At 58.4% G+C, this 15,555-nt stretch overlaps 5 protein-coding genes across 5 annotated transcripts; 2 read left to right on the forward strand and 3 right to left on the reverse strand.

Annotated features, from left to right (window-relative positions):
• Positions 1-971: 971 nt before the first annotated feature.
• Positions 972-2,600, reverse strand: EsH8_IV_001062 (ATP-dependent RNA helicase DBP8; the record flags this gene model as incomplete). The annotated part of the gene is made up of 1 exon (XM_083265952.1): positions 972-2,600. One exon carries the CDS (start codon positions 2,598-2,600, stop codon positions 972-974), a length of 1,629 nt encoding a protein of 542 aa, XP_083124847.1.
• Positions 2,601-6,902: 4,302 nt separating this feature from the next.
• EsH8_IV_001063 (kinase-like domain-containing protein) lies at positions 6,903-8,653 on the forward strand (the record flags this gene model as incomplete). Its single annotated transcript, XM_083265953.1, has 4 exons — positions 6,903-6,953; positions 7,024-7,752; positions 7,801-8,462; positions 8,521-8,653. The coding sequence occupies 4 exons, from the start codon at positions 6,903-6,905 to the stop codon at positions 8,651-8,653; spliced, it is 1,575 nt and encodes a 524-aa protein (XP_083124848.1).
• A 760-nt stretch (positions 8,654-9,413) lies between these two features.
• EsH8_IV_001064 (pseudouridine synthase PUS7) lies at positions 9,414-11,802 on the reverse strand (the record flags this gene model as incomplete). Its single annotated transcript, XM_083265954.1, has 2 exons — positions 9,414-11,631; positions 11,693-11,802. The coding sequence occupies 2 exons, from the start codon at positions 11,800-11,802 to the stop codon at positions 9,414-9,416; spliced, it is 2,328 nt and encodes a 775-aa protein (XP_083124849.1).
• A 357-nt stretch (positions 11,803-12,159) lies between these two features.
• EsH8_IV_001065 (amidohydrolase family protein) lies at positions 12,160-13,296 on the reverse strand (the record flags this gene model as incomplete). The annotated part of the gene is made up of 1 exon (XM_083265955.1): positions 12,160-13,296. The coding sequence occupies one exon, from the start codon at positions 13,294-13,296 to the stop codon at positions 12,160-12,162; it is 1,137 nt and encodes a 378-aa protein (XP_083124850.1).
• Positions 13,297-14,261: 965 nt separating this feature from the next.
• Positions 14,262-15,386, forward strand: EsH8_IV_001066 (uncharacterized protein; the record flags this gene model as incomplete). The annotated part of the gene is made up of 3 exons (XM_083265956.1): positions 14,262-14,303; positions 14,361-15,202; positions 15,254-15,386. 3 exons carry the CDS (start codon positions 14,262-14,264, stop codon positions 15,384-15,386), a joined length of 1,017 nt encoding a protein of 338 aa, XP_083124851.1.
• Between the last annotated feature and the right edge of the window lie 169 nt (positions 15,387-15,555).

Here is a 15,555-nt window from a genome sequence, read left to right on the forward strand (position 1 = left end):
GAGACTAGACATGAAGCGTGAAAACCACCCAACTCATCACAAGGTCGCCATCATCGGCCTGCGCGGATTTTAAACAGGATCTCGTGGGGCGAGCCTCGGCAGGTGTCTGGTTTCGGATTGCCCGTCGCCGGCGTAAAATCCTCGGCACCGCCTTCGAGGGATATCGTTTGCGCAAGGCGCTGAACCGAGTCGGAATAGGGGGCGTGCCTGCACGTGGACTCGAAGCCCCATGCCGTGATCCTTTTCCATGCAACTGCATCGCAGAGGAATCTGGGTCCCGCTTTCGTCGCGTGCCGAGTTCGAACAGTTTCCCGGTGTGAGATCGAATCTGATGGCCGTCTCGTCGCCTGCCCAAGTTATTCACAAACTTGGTGATGTCACAAACTTGGTGATGTCACAAACTTGGTGATGTCACAAACTTGGTGATGTCACAAACTTGATGATATTGGGCATCTGCTACATGCCATCCATTGTATAGCGACCGGCATTGGAGATGACTGTTTTCTTCGACTTGGGTACTCGGCTTTAGACTATAGCGGCAACGACCGTCCTTGATCTGCAATAGATCTGGATGCTTCTCCTCACACGTAAGTATGACCTATTCACCGACATACGCCAAGAAACGGAGTTGGATTGGATGGGCCCAAACGGTTTAATTACGCGGCCGAGTTCCTCCCTCCTTTGGATCAGGTCAAGAGACAGAACCGCGAGGTGCGGTTCGGAGATGGACGGGGTGGTGGATGGTTATGGTTTCCGAGTGCATCGGGCGAGCCCCGGAAGTCTTGACATATTTCGCTAACGAGGCATTCACTTGTTCTCGGCTATTTCCGCTGCTGGTAGTTGTACTCTTCATCCATTGGGTATTAATCTTTTGTCTATTCCGTCTAAAAATCCCATCGTACCGTGACCCAGCCTTTTTTTCCCCCCCTCCCGGGGAAGCAACATTTGACAGCAGCGGACGCCGAATCCTCTCAGGCATTGAGCCTCTGCTTCGTCCTCTTCCTCTTGCCGCCAACCTCCCTGCCCTCCTCCATCTCCAGCAGCGCCTCCCTCTTCTTCTCGCTCACGAGCTTCAGCGCGTCCCGCAGCACGCGCGTCTCGATGTTGACGCCCTCCTCCTGCCAGCCCTCCATCTCGCGGCCCACGCGCTTCTCGATCGCCAGCACCAGCTCGACGTCTCGCTGGCCGACAAACGTGACGGCCTCACCCTTGCGCCCCGCACGCGCGGTACGACCGACGCGGTGGATGTAGTCGTCCGGGTTGCGGGGGATGTCGTAGTTGACGACGAGCGCGACCTCGGGGATGTCGAGACCACGGGAGGCGACGTCGGTGGCCACCAGGATGCGCGCGGCGGCGGCGCGGAAGCGGCCCAGGTTGTCGATCCGCTGGCGCTGGGGGAGGCCCGAGTGCAGGGACGTCACGCGGTGGTCCAGCAGGCGGAGGAGATGGTGCAGGTAGTCCGCCGTGGACGTGCGGTTGCAGAAGATGATGACGGACTTGTCGACGTTGGCGTCGGTGAGGAGGAAGGTGTGCAGGTAGTGCTCGCGGTGCGTCACGGGGACCTGGAGGTGCATCTGCGAGAGGGTCGCGGGGATGGCGAGGGTCTGGGTGTCGACCTCGCAGACAAAGACCGGCTGCTTGCCGGGCTTGAGCGGCATGTCCTTGAGGGCGCGCACCTCGGGGGTGATGGTGGCGGTGAAGAGGAGGGTCTGGCGCTGCGACGACGGGGGCAGGGCGGACAGGCACTCCTCGACGTCGGGGATCATGCTGCCGGGCCCGGTGGCGTCGAGAAGCCGGTCGGCTTCGTCGAGCACGACGTACTTGACGCGCCGCAGACCGCAGACGGTATCCTCGCCCGAAGTGCGAATGTGGTCGGCCAGGCGGCCCGGCGTGGCAATGACGACGTGCGGCCGCTGCGCCAGGGCGATGGCCTGCGGGCGCATGTCTGTGCCTCCGGTGACGAGGATGGCCTTGAGGCTCTGCGGGGCGGAGATGGCCTTGAACTGCTCAAAGATCTGCAGGGCGAGCTCGCGCGTGGGCGTCAGGACCAGCGCGAAGATGGCCGTGGGGTCCTCGGCCCATTTCTGGAGGATGGGCACGGCAAACGCCATCGTTTTACCGGAACCTGTCCTGCTTCCACCGATGCAGTCTCTTCCCTTCAAGATCTCGGGTATGCAGCCCTTCTGAATGCCCGTCGGCCGCTTGATGGCCATATTGCCCAGCGACTGCACGAGCCATGGGCGTACATTGAGCGAAGAAAAGGTGGTGTTGGGATCTATCGGCGCGGAGATTGCGTTTTGCGACGGCGCAGGGCGGACGGTCTGCGGTGCTTGTTGGGCGGCGGCGGCGGCGCGCTTGATTCGTGACGGGGCCTGGATGGTTGAGACGATGGCCTTGAGCTCCTCCTCGTCTTCATCGTCGTCTCCGAGACCTTCCAGCTCTGGGTCGGCCGCGGGCTCGGTTCTCCGTCTCTTGCGCGAGGCGGGACTGTCGAGGTAGTCGGACTCGGACTCGGCATCGGAGGGGTTGGCCGATGAGGATGCCGGGTCCTCGTCGTGGGCCGCGGGACCCGGGAGTCTGGAGTTTGCAGGGGCCGGCATTGGGGGTGACTGATCAATCACAAACCAAGATGCTTGAATCCGAATATAGTCGAAAAAAGTACTTGGGCGCAAGTAGTATTCTACAGCTGGGTTTGGTGACGAGCGGACGGCAGCGGCTGCAATGGCGTATGAGAATTTTCGGTCAAGGGTCCAAAATTTTTGGAAGCAAAAGCTTCGGCGGGTTCAGAACGATGTCAGGGGCCGGGATTGGGCGGGCAGGCGGGGTGTTGTGCAGGGGTACAGCGTGGGATGACAATCTAATTGGATGGCGTCAAGGGGCCCGTATTGACTGGACAGACGCGCGCTTGGGGAAACGGATCATCGAAGCGAGATGCGAGGGGATCAGCCACTCAGAGCGCTTGAAAGGCGTCGGAAAGGAACCTTCCAAGCATTCCACGTCCTGCATTCATTCCGGACGTGGTCGGTCAACTGTCATCTGTTGGCTGCAGATTTCATCTGTAGCCGTAATGCCCTCTCCCCGGCGTACACCCTGCGTGTCAACGCTAATGGCAGCAAATAAAGATAATAAAATAATAAAACAAGAATGAAGGAGGGGTATGGATTCACCTGAGGGTTGAGTTGGGCTGACGTGGGAGCTGACCAGGACATGCTCGGGCGGGAGGCCAGCAACCTTCCAGGGCTGAAGCTGATGACAGCATAAGGTTGCTTTCCGGCCAGGGATACGGCCAACGTGGGTGCATTTCCGCCCTACACACTTGGCAAAACCCAGGTACCTGTCTCTGGAGGCCTGCTTACTTGCTGTGACAGGGCACGAGCCGTGAGCCGCGGACAGGTCGTCCGCTTTGCCCGTACCATGATTGCATTGGCGCCTGGAAGCCGAGTTGTTTGGGTGCGTCGCGCTGGTGGGGCGGATTTCGAGGGACGCAATGCAGAAGCGAATCGAGTGTCGATCACTGAACGATGGCCACGGGACATACAAAGCTACGATGGCACTGGCCCAATGAGAAGCAGGGTGGATGAATTGGATTCATTCCTCGGATGTGCCGTCTGACATGCTAGTGTAAGTCGACCTCACAGATGTGACCCGATGGCCCGGATTCGGCAGCCCAAGGGATGGTAGCCAACGACGCCAGCAGAAGAAGTCCAGCTCGGTCCGCCTCTGTCTCTGGCTCTCTGCTTCGTCCAGCCCCTCACTCCACCTAGATGGATAGACCCAATAACTCAGCCACGCGCCTCGAGGCATGCCGTTTCTGGGTACCGGGAGGTCCCCGACGGGGACGACACGGCAACTGCGAAACAGCGGTGCACCACGTAGGCTCATTGGGATACGTACGGCCTTGGAAAACCGGGTCTTCGTCCGATCAGGGTCCAGCTGTGCAGAGTACGGATAATGCGGTGAGGGAAAAGAATGCGTGGCCCATCAAACAGTACATACCGGTAGTAGCAGAGCTGCAACAATTAGCCGCCGCCGCCTGCCACGTTTGCCGTGTTTGGAAGCAGAAACAAGGGGAAAAGGAGGAGAGGACCATTTTTATTTTATTTTGCTTTTCAGTAGAGGTGTTTCAGGCACCAAAGGGTTCCTTTTCGTCCTGGGTGGGTACACATCAGACGCTCTTGTCCTTACTCTCCGGGGGGAGCATTACTGTTCGTGCCGCATCGACAGTGTAGGAGGGGGACAGGAGAAGCAAGCAGCTTGCTCGCCCACGGCCGAGTCTCTGCAATCAGCTGACCGGAATCGACGAAACAATGGATGGACTGCGACGCCGATGCTGTTGGGTCGCAATGGGGGAATGATTTGGAACCCGCTGCAGGTGGACGGAGCACCTCCAACACTGGACAGCATGTGCCGAGAAGAGCTCCGTGCTGTGTGCTGCTGCTGCCCCGTTTTCCTTTCCTCTCCTCTCCTCTCCTCTTCTGTCGCCGCGGCCGGAAAAGCCCCTAGGCCCAGACGAGACGACGCTGGCTGTCAAATGGCTTATGCAAGTTTCATCTTTCATCGGCACACCTCATGGACCGCGGTGGGAACTGGACGAATGGAGATTGGCTGCCGACAGCCCGCATTAATTTGCTCTCTGATCCTGCAGTCATGAATGGGATGTGTGGTGTGTGTGTGTGTGTGTGTGTGTGTGTGTGTGTGAAGGTGAATGTGACGGGACTGATTGTCGGCTCGCTAATGCTACGTCCTTGGGCTAGCTATTGGCTCACGACCAGAACGAGCACAGGGGCGGCCGAATCCTGCAGACAATACCAGCCAACGGAGGCTTCCTCGTCGCCCGACAGCTGCTTCTTTCATCAAACAGGAGTCCTACTGTTATTTTCTCGAGCGAGTCTAATGCCTCACCTGCCATAGCACATGGACAAAAGAGTCGAGATGCATCGGGGACGACCCCCAGGTTGTGCATCCAGAGCTAGGCCGGCCGGCCCCAGCGACGGATGTGAAATTGTGGTGGTGCAGAGGAGCAACCTGCAGCGACAGCGGCCGGGAAGCAGTTGCAGTGCAGCGCAGTGCAGTGCGCAAGCTAGAGCCTTGTTGGTGCTTGATGCGGTGCCTGCCCCACGGCGAGAGGCTTGGCCCAACTTCCAGGGGGGAGGGGAACAATCAGTGGGCAGGGCATCGAATGGCAGCCCAAGACACAGACGACACACCACCAACGACAGCGTATCCCCTGTCTCGTCGTCTCTCATGTCTCCCCCCTCCCCCGTGCCTCTGGTTACTTGTCTCTCACATCTCGTCCTTGTAGTGTGCGGCTTGCTATAACTGGCCCGACGTATGCCCCGGTTGTATAGCTGAAGCAGCAGATGTGCAATCAGGGAGCCGGATATGTTGGTGGCTTCGTTCTGTGCCCACTCATCACACTGTGCCTTGTGCATCGGAGACTGTTCTGCGTGGTGTTAGTGGTGGTGAGGTATGGATACATTGGGCCGAGTACGCGTCCATTGACGGTACCTCGCGACCGTCGAGTCGGAACCGCGGCATTGCTTTCGTTGCCCCGTTTTCGTGATTCCGGTCGGCGACACAATGGCCTGTCTCTCTTGTGCACCAGCTAGACTGCCGTATTGTGCGGATACGATACGATACAGATAGATACCCACACAGAAAGAAAAGAGATGCCGACTGACTCTGGTCCACACCCGAGCTCCTCGTCCACCGACTCCGGTCCGGCCAGGCCAGGCCAATGCCATGCCCAGAATACCAAACCAGGAAGGACAAAACCTCAGACGACGCAAGGGACTTCGTAATGTGGCGCGGGGGTTTAATTTATTTCACCCAAAGCCATCCCAAAGGAGCGGGGGAGAATAACGGCCGAGCGCATTCTTCGACCGGCAAGAAGTGCCCTGATTTGTCTTGAATGCCCTGATTGACTTCGGTTTGTGTAGGTGAGGCGAGCCCGTCGAGGAGGGACAAGAGACACAGACACGAACGAATTGAATGGATCCAGGTCATGGGTGATACTGCATGTACCTCCTCCCCGGTCTGCACCGTAAAGCTGGGTGCATCGACGAGAGAGGTACTTGGGCTCATTACGTGTACCTACACAATGCCAAAACAAAATGACCTCGACCTTGCCAGTGCATTCACCAGGCCGGCCCTGAGAGGTCCCCCGTTTTCCATTGGAACTTGGCCTTGGAATTAGCGCCCAAGCTCGTCCCCGTCCCGCCGCTCCCCGCCTTTTTTGCCCACTTGAATCCCACTCCAGCACCGCGCCCGCTCTCAAAAGGACCAAGGACCTTGGGCTCGCCAGTCGCCACTGCTACTTTGTATTCGCATTGCTCCCCTCTCCGGCCTGGCCTGCTCTGGTCCATCACACACGCAGCCATAGAGAGAGAGACCCCCTCTTCCGAATCCCGGTCACGATACAGATCAGGAACTCGAGCCACTATACTGCGCCCTCAACCTCGACGGACCGTCCTGTCTTTCCACCGAGGAAACACTCCGGCCTCGATATCGACCTTCTGAGTCTTGCCGGCTAAGCTGTGTCCATCGACGTCGTTTTTCTTTCGTGTTTGTCGCTCCCATCGCTCCTGATCTCCAAATCCAAGCCTCGAACGACCCATCTCGACGGGCACTAACGCACTCTACCTCGAACCAGAGGAACCACCTCTCGACGGCTCTCATAGTCCACCCCCAACTTACTACGTCAGGTCCTTCCACAAACACTAGACCACGCTAGTTTCCAGCTTTTCCGCCCGTGCTGTGTGCCTCCGCGACCACACCTCGACCTACGTCGCCAGGTAGCTTGGCTTCGGCCCTATTTACGACCTTCTGGCATCCCCTCTTTCGTTCAACTCTCCCCAGCTTGAACTGCTTCACCTTGGTCTGCCCGACACACGATAGCCATCATGGCCGATCAGAATACCTCACATCCTCAGACAATGGACCCTTCCCAGCAGGTAAGCTTGCCCGCGCGATGCATCTTCCGGATGGTCATGATGGTCAGCCGTACTGACACGCTTTCTGCAGGCACCACCGAACATTCCCTCTCCTGCCCTATCCACGCCCGGTTCCGTCCCCATGATGAACTCGCCAGTTCCCCTCCTTCGTCCTGCCATCCCCGGCGGCAGATCCGGCGGCGGCGCCCGAACACCCAGACTCGGCCTAGCTATTCCTCCTTCACCAAATGCAAAGCCGGTTGGCGGACAAGCGCCCCAGCCCATAAATACCCGACCTGCCCTCCCGACTCTGCACCTGGCCACCCCGATGGGAAGTCAGACAACACCCTACGAACAACCACCGAGAGCGGTAGGTGTGGGTCAGTCTGCGAGTGGTGGCAGCGAAAGCAGCGCGGCTCACTCGAGATCGGGAAGCTTCGGCCCTCTCGATGGGCGAGCTAGTAACCCCACATCGGCTGGTTCTCAATACTCGGCACTATCTTTTGCTTCACAATATGGCTTCGGAGCGCGGCCCCAGGGGACACCCGACCCGTCTTCTGCCGTGGGCTCCATCTACTCCGAGCGGAGCGATGGAGGCGTTGGCATGGAACGGGACAACAGCTTGCAAGGGCTCGAGGCTTTCGACAAGCTTTCTTTGGAGCGGGGCAGAACGCTGGATGTGGAGGAGCTTGATTCGGATGGTTGGAGAGTTGCAAGCATGGAAAACCGGATCGAGGAGTTCGGCAACCTCGGCGAAGGTGCCGGAGGAGCCGTCACAAAAGCTAGGCTGAAGGGCGGAAAGACAACATTTGCCCTCAAGGTGATTACCCTCCCGTTTCACTATTCCACTGGAGGCTAACATGCTCAGGTCATCACCACAAATCCCGATCCCGACGTCAAAAAGCAGATTGTGCGCGAACTGGGTTTCAACAAGGAGTGCGCTTCAGAGCACATCTGCCGATACTATGGCGCCTTTGAGGACTCGTCGACGGGAACCATCTCGATCGCCATGGAGTTTTGCGAGGGTGGCTCTCTCGACAGCATTTACAAGGAGGTCAAGAAGCTCGGTGGCCGGACGGGAGAGAAAGTTCTCGGCAAGATTTCCGAGGGCGTTCTCCGCGGACTGACATATCTGCACGGCATGCGCATCATTCACAGAGACATCAAGCCCTCCAATATCTTGTTGTGCAAGAACGGAGACGTCAAACTGTGTGATTTCGGCGTTTCAGGAGACTTTGGAACCAAGGGCGAGGCCAATACATTTATCGGCACCAGCTACTACATGGCTCCCGAGCGTATTACCGGCCAGTCGTACACCATCACCTCCGATGTCTGGTCAACTGGCGTCACTCTGCTGGAGGTTGCACAGCACCGGTTCCCCTTCCCCGCCGATGGCACTGAGATGCAGCCGAGAGCCGGCCTGATTGATCTCCTTACCTATATCGTGCGGCAACCGATACCAAAGCTCAAGGATGAGCCGGATGCCAATATTTTCTGGAGTGACAACTTCAAATACTTTATCGAGTGCTGGTAAGTGATGATCTGGTGATACCTACGAGTTATGAGCTTGCCTGCTGACATGACGAAGCCTCGAGAAGGAGTCTACCAGGAGAGCAAGCCCCTGGAGAATGCTCGAGCACCCGTGGATGGTTGAAATGCGGTCGAAGCGCGTCAACATGGCCAAATATCTTGCCCAAGTTTGGGGTTGGGACACCAAGTAAAGACCCGCGGACAAACGGCAATGGAAAAGTGGTGCACTCATCGGCTAGGGTCGCGATTCTATGCAGAGACGCCGATACCTAGATGCAGCAAAAGTCACATCGTCCCGCACAGCACGAGCTTGGCGATGCATTAAAACGGAAGGGGGAAAGGCACTTCCATCTTCCCCTGCGGCGGCAGAGCGGCAATGGTCGCCCAAATACCAGGAGGAAAGTCGCCAAACTGGCGACCGAAAAGATAAACCAAATCTAAACCGAAGCTAGCGACGAAGCAACCACGCGGAAGAAGGCCATATTTCATGATTTAATAAACGACGGGCATGAGGGCACAGGATTGCCAGTGTCGCGCCTCCGGGGTGTTTGATTCTTTTCTTTTTGGACGTATGTAGCGGTGGCAAGCTGTACCGGGACGAGCGGCAGGTATCGGCCAAAGACTGTGTTTGTGTTATGGAGGGGGCGCTACCCACCATGGGGTTGTTGTCATTCAAGCGATTGCCTGTTAGGTCTTGAGCAATTCAGAAAAGAAAAAAAGTACACCAGTGGTCTAGGCCGTTTCTTGGGGACGCAAGGCGATGAGGCTTGCGAAAGGAAGTTGCGGGATATCGGGAGGGCATTGTACATATTTTTGACCAACGGTTCTCTCCGAGGGGGTATCTAGTCTACACCATTTACGTGCCAAGCAGATCTCATCAACGTCCGTGTTGGCGTTTGCCTTTTCTTTTTCCTTTTCCTATCTGATCCTTCGTGTCTCCGCTGCCGCTAGCTAAGCAGCCTCGGCCGTCCCGACAACCTCGACAACCTCGGCGGCGGCTGCAGCAGGAGCAGGCGCCTCGGCCGCAGCCGCAGCCGCCACAGTCACCTCGGACTCGTCGACGCCCATCAACTCACGCAAGGCAACCGTGGCATAGGCGCTCTTGGGCAGTTGAAACGTCACCACGACGGCCGTCTTGGTCTTTTCGACAACCGCATCCGCCTGGGGCGCATCCTCGGCCTTCGCCTCCCCGTCGGCTTGCGGGGGCGCGTCTTCCATCTTCTCGTCGGCCTTGGCCTCGTCCTTCTGGGCCTCCGCGTCGGCGGTGCCCTCCGTCGCAGCCGGCGCCGAAGACTCGGCCTCGGCCTCGGCCCCCGCGTCCTGAGGCGCCTCGTGCTTGGCTTTCTTGCTGGCGGCGTCCTGCGCCTGCTCGCCGTCCTCCCGGCCGCGCTTCCTGGGCGGCTGGCCGCCGCGCGCCGCGCGGATGCGGTCCATGTCCGTGGGGTGCATCTGCTCGTTGTCGTCCTCGTACGCGCGCACCTCGAAGCTCGGCTTCGCGAGGAACCGCACCACAACTTTGCGGTACGCGCCGGGGAGGCTGAATTCGCGGTGGCGGCGCATCATCTTGGCGGGGTCGAGGTTGCCGTTCTCGCGCATGAAGGTCGTGTAGAACTCGCCGAGGGCATTGCTTGGGTAGATGACGGCGTGGCCGGGCGAGGGGAGCACGACATCGTGGATGGTGTACTTGCCCGAGGCGGCCTCCTCCGCGGTGAGCGCGCGGGCGTCGGAGGCCTCGGCGTCGTCATCGTCGGGGACGGCGGCGGCGCCCTCCTGGTCGTCCGCCTGGGCCTTTGAGGCGTCGACGAGGACGAGATCGCCCTCTACCACCTTCTCGCCGTAGAGGCGCCAGCGGTGGCTCGCCGCGTGGTTCCAGACGTACGACTGGTAGGCGTGCAGGTACATGCTGCGCAGGCCTCGGGTGATGCTCGTCAGGGCACCGATGAAGTCCCTGCGTGAGGGCGCGTTCGGTCTGCCCAGGTGCCGGATGAGACTCGCCTCGGCGGAGAAGCGGCGCGGGAGGTGGCTGAGGGCGTCGTCCATGGAGCCGCCCTCACGGAGGATCATGCAGGCATGGTGGCGGTTGAAGTCGTCGCGCGTGTGCCCCTCGGCGGGGACCTCGCCTGCAGCGGCGCGCTTGGCGATGTCCTCGTTGTAGTAGAGAATGGCGTTGACGGCGCCCTCAAAGTCCTCCTGGAGAATCAGGCGGCCGACCTCGTGGGTGCCAACCGCGTGGGTGCCGAAGCGCTGGTGGCCAAAGTAGTTTATCCATCCGAGCGTGTGCATGCTAGCCATCGCGGCCTCGACGGAAGCATGAATCTGGGAGTGTCGCTCGGAAGGGGTGAGGTCGGGGGAGCCGGCGACCAGGCAGTCCTTCAGGGCGATGACGAACTCGTTGCCTGCGTGGGCACCGAGGTGGATGGGCGCCGTGGCGTAGGCATAATCGCCCACCGTGACACCGTTGAGGCGCGCGCGTACGAGCCCGTCGGCGCGTTGGCCACGGATGGAGCAGCGTTGTGTTGTGGCGGCGCGGCGGTCCTTGGTACCTGCGGTGCCAATGGCTTGGGGCTTGACACGGATGGCCTTGGAGATCTGGTGCAGGGCGTCCATGGTGTCGCGGTTCTCCTTATACATGGTGAAGTGGAGGTACTCGCCCTCTCCGGGGGCACGCGCCTTGGGTTTCTTCTGCTTGTTGCCGCCATCACGGCCACCGCGGACACCCTTGCCCTTGCCCCGAGGGGGTACGACTCTGGCGACAATGGCGCCCGTCGGGTCGGTGGATGTGTCGATTGCGGAGCGGAAGATGCGGCGGACGTTCTGATGGAGCTGACCGCGCTGGTCCTTGTCGTCCATGACGGGGGAGGTTGCGGGCTCGGTCTTTGCGTTCTTGTCGGCGGATATTGTTTGGTACATCGCCAGGAGCTGGTTGGCGAAGTCTTCGCTCGTGAGGGAGGCGAGGGCAGCGAGGTCCTCGGCTGATACCACGGGGATGGCGGACTTTTCGGCTTCTCCATTTTCTGTCTGGTCCTCCGTCTTGGCCTCTTCTTCGGTCTTCTCCTCGACCGCGGGCGGGGGAGGGGAGGGCTCCTTTGGTGCTGGCGGGATGCGCGTTTCCTTAAGATGAAGGACGGAGCCATCTCTGTTGATCTCGTAGACCTGGAAGTCTGTGTATCTGCATGCCCATGTTAGCCTGTAAGCCCAGGGCGTGGGTGTTGACCAGAGAACGAGCGTACCTCTTGCGCATATCTCCAGTCCAGGCCGTCATACTAGGCGCAATGCGCTCAGTGATGCCGAGGGACGCATCAAGGCGCGTGCCATTGGAGCGGCGGACTTCAACCGCCATTTTGAGACCGGACACTGACTACAAAGAGTTTTGTGGAATAATTGTACGTGTGATAGAGCCGAATGCCGAACAATTTGTCAAATCTGCTCGTATCAATTGAGATGCGAGATGAAAGTGCATCGCGGGGCCTGCAGGCATATTTTCAGGAACTGCCGGCAGAAATTGTATGCTCTGCATAAAATGGAAGGCGGTATAATATCTTCCCACAGAACTAGACTTATCAGGTAAGCGGTAAGAGTCACTCATCCAACCAAGCCGGTTCTCATATGAGTTTACACCTTTTGCTGTATTTCAAATGAAATTCATCAATGGGGAATATCAGATGCATTTTTGTTTTCTATGAAGACCACTTTTTTTTTAATCCACCTTCAAGTTCAGAATCTCAATCGCATTGCCGCCCATGATAGCCTTTGCTTGATCACTTCCCTCACCCACCGCAGCCGCCACGGCCTCCGCGTTCATACTCACACTCTCCCATTCACCCTGTTCATCGGTAGTCAAGGGCGGGAAGAAGGGGTGATCTGTGCCAAACATGAGCCTGTCCGCCCCGCTGGCATCAATAGCTGCCTTCAGCCCGACTTCAGAGTAGATGACGGCGTCTAGGTATATCTGCTCCTTGAGCACATCCCACACCGTCCGGCGGCCCTTGCCGACCTTGCCTTCGCGCACCAGCTGGCCGTCATGCATGACGCAGCTCTCGATACGGCCTGCCAGGAAAGGCAGCGTACCGCCGCTGTGAGCCAGAAGCATGCGCAAATCGCGCACTGCATCGAAGACGCCAGCAAGGTACATGCGCGCCACGGCAATGGTGGTCTCCATCGGGAAACCCAAAGCCAGGGGCAACACGTGGCCGTACTCGTTGCTCGCCCTGGGGCCCCAGACTTCGTTCGGCAGCCCGTAGTGCGGGTGCAAGAAAATGGTTAGGTGCGCCGCGGCAACGGCCTTGAAGATGGGCAGCAGATCCGGATCGTCGAGTCCCTTGCCCAGTCCCGACGTGCCGAGGATGACGCCGCGGCAGTACTTGAGGGTCTTGACGTGCTTGACAGCCTCGAGAATGGTCTCAAGCGGCGCGGTGAGAGGCAGGGTGGCGAAGAAGAAGAGACGGCCCGGGTGGGCGGCGCACATGCTGTCGAACTCCTTATTGACATCCTTAGCCATGGCGCCCGACTCGGAGGCGTCGACAAAGTCGAGCCATGGGTTCGCCAGAGACACGACTGAGATGTCAATCTTGTGCGTGTCCATGAAGTGCACCTTTTGATCGAGTGAGGCGTAGTGAGAGGTCAGCGGCCGACCGGGGGGCTTTGCCGAAGGGTCCTTGGTGGCTTCATCCAGGGCCTGCTCCTCTGAGGTCAGGAGGATGAGGCGCGGATCCGGTGTCTGCGGGAAACTGCGCACGACGGGAATGGTGGTTCGAGTCTCGAGGATCTTGATGTATGACGGGGGGTACATGTGGGTGTGGATGTCCACCACCTTCATAGGCGTTGATGAGGCCATTTTGAATTTTTTGGCCGATAGTCGTCTCTTTCTCCGCGTTCTCTTGATGCCGAAATGAGCCGAAGTGAGGGGTGGTGATTAGTGTTTGGTGCGTCTGTTGTCTGTTGTCTGTTGTCTGTAAGTTGCTGCATCAAAATTGCAGACATAAGCTTGGTTACTGGCCAACTTACAAATTGTCGAGGCTCAACCGCGAGTCGTGAAAATTCCCAGCTTACATGCGATTCAGGGACAGAAATCAGCCTTTTGCGTCTTTCTGGACGGGTCTTTCCTGGAGCAGCTGGTCTTCGTCTCCCTAAAGTAAGTACCAGTTACCCGTCGAGCTACGTCTTTCCAGGAAGGTGACGAGGTTGCTTTGACCCGCATGCCAATCCATGTCCCCTCACGCACCAGTCTCACCCCACACATGAGCGTCTCCAACTGCAGCGGCTGCAACCCAATCCTCTCCCTTCGATTATCTTTACCCCGCCGTTATCTCGACCGCGCCGGTCTTCACGCACCGGCCTTATCATCGCCCTTTTTCCTTTTTGGCGGGGTAACGCCACTTTGTCTGACAAGTATGTATTATAACGTGTAGGAGGTCTCCGATGGCTCTCGTGCGGCTGCGGTTCTAGCCGGTCTATTGCCCCAGACCCCCCTAGGGTCTCCTCCTGCAATGCCCGTACGCCGGGGTCAACAAGGGGCTTGGCCCGGATGGATTGATTAGATGGCGCTGATGGTTGGTTGGCAGGATACGAAGTTAATGCTCGGCTTGTGGTTGGTTGGCGGCCGCGCTCACGGGTGCTACTCATTGTTACTAGACAGATATAAGTCACTCGGATCCCGTCCCGCACGGTATCAGTTATGAACCTTATCGCGACTCCTCATTTACCATCGTCTACTGTAATCCAAGTGATGCTCTACTGACACGCCTGACTTTAAACTCCCTCAGTTGTCCAACGAATTCAAACCAAGTTATCAAAGTAAACATGGCGGCTACAGCGGTAGACAAGGAGGGTCTCTTCATCCCCGTGAGTGAAGAGCATCTCCAACGTCTCACGTGTGTGACACTGCTCACCTATCCCTAGCTTATCGACTTCTCGGCCTTCCTCAACGGTGACGCCGCCAAGCGCACCGAAACCGCCAAGCAGGTCCTCGAAGGCTTCCAGAACGCCGGCTTCATCTACCTTCAAAACGTGCCCATCAGCCCGGAGCTCCGCGCCGCCACCTTCGCCAAGTCGGCCGACTTCTTCAGCCAGGATGAGGAGGCCAAGCTCGCCGTCGGCTGGACCACCCCCGAGGCCAACCGCGGCTACTCGGCGCCCGGCCGTGAAAAGGTGAGCGTCCTCCAGACCAACGCCGAGATCGAGAAGGTGCGCGCCGGCAACCCCGACCTCAAGGAGAGTTACGAGATTGGCCGCGACGGCGAGCCTGATCACCCGAACCAGTGGCCCGTTGAGAAGGAGAGCACCCCCGTCGCGGGCTTCAAGGCGCAGATGCTTGAATTCTTTGGTCAATGCAAGGAGTTGCACGTCGAGGTCATGCGCGCTATCGCCGTTGGCATGGGTCTTGACGAGCACTTCTTCGACGGCTACACCGACGTCGGCGACAATACCCTTCGCCTCCTCCACTACCCCTCCGTGAACCCCGAAGTCTTTAAGATCAACCCAGGCCAGGTCCGTGCTGGTGAGCACAGTGACTATGGTTCTATCACGCTGTTGTTCCAGGACGACCGCGGCGGTCTTCAGGTCAGGAGCCCCAACGGGCAGTTCGTGGATGCCACACCTATCCCCGGAACGGTTGTTGTCAACGCAGGCGATTTGTTGGCTAGATGGAGCAACGACACGATCAAGAGCACCATCCACCGCGTCGTCGAGCCGCCGAGGAAGCCGGAGGACGGAGCCGAGTACCCTCCGCGGTACAGCATCGCGTGAGTGACGCCTGCTGCTGGGTGAGTGTGAGATGGCTAACGTTTGAGCAGGTATTTCTGCAACCCTAACTTCAAGAGCCACATCGAGGCCATTCCCGGCACGTATGCAACGGAGGCAGAGAAGAAGTACGAGGGCATCAACAGTGGGCAGTACCTTGTGCAGAGGCTGGCGGCCACGTACTAAACGTTTTCTGTTTTGTATCCCTTACCAAGTACTTTGCATTACCTAAAAGTGAATTCAGCGTCTTCTCAGAACTTTAGGAAAGGAAAAATAAAAAATTGCGATATAGTAAAATATTACTTTCAATGGAAGCCAGCCTGTTGGAAGCCACCACCATGACGAAGTCGAATTC

The sequence above is a fragment of the Colletotrichum jinshuiense genome, chromosome 4 (genome assembly GCF_051148585.1).
Source record: "Colletotrichum jinshuiense chromosome 4, complete sequence".
NCBI lineage: Eukaryota > Fungi > Ascomycota > Sordariomycetes > Glomerellales > Glomerellaceae > Colletotrichum > Colletotrichum jinshuiense.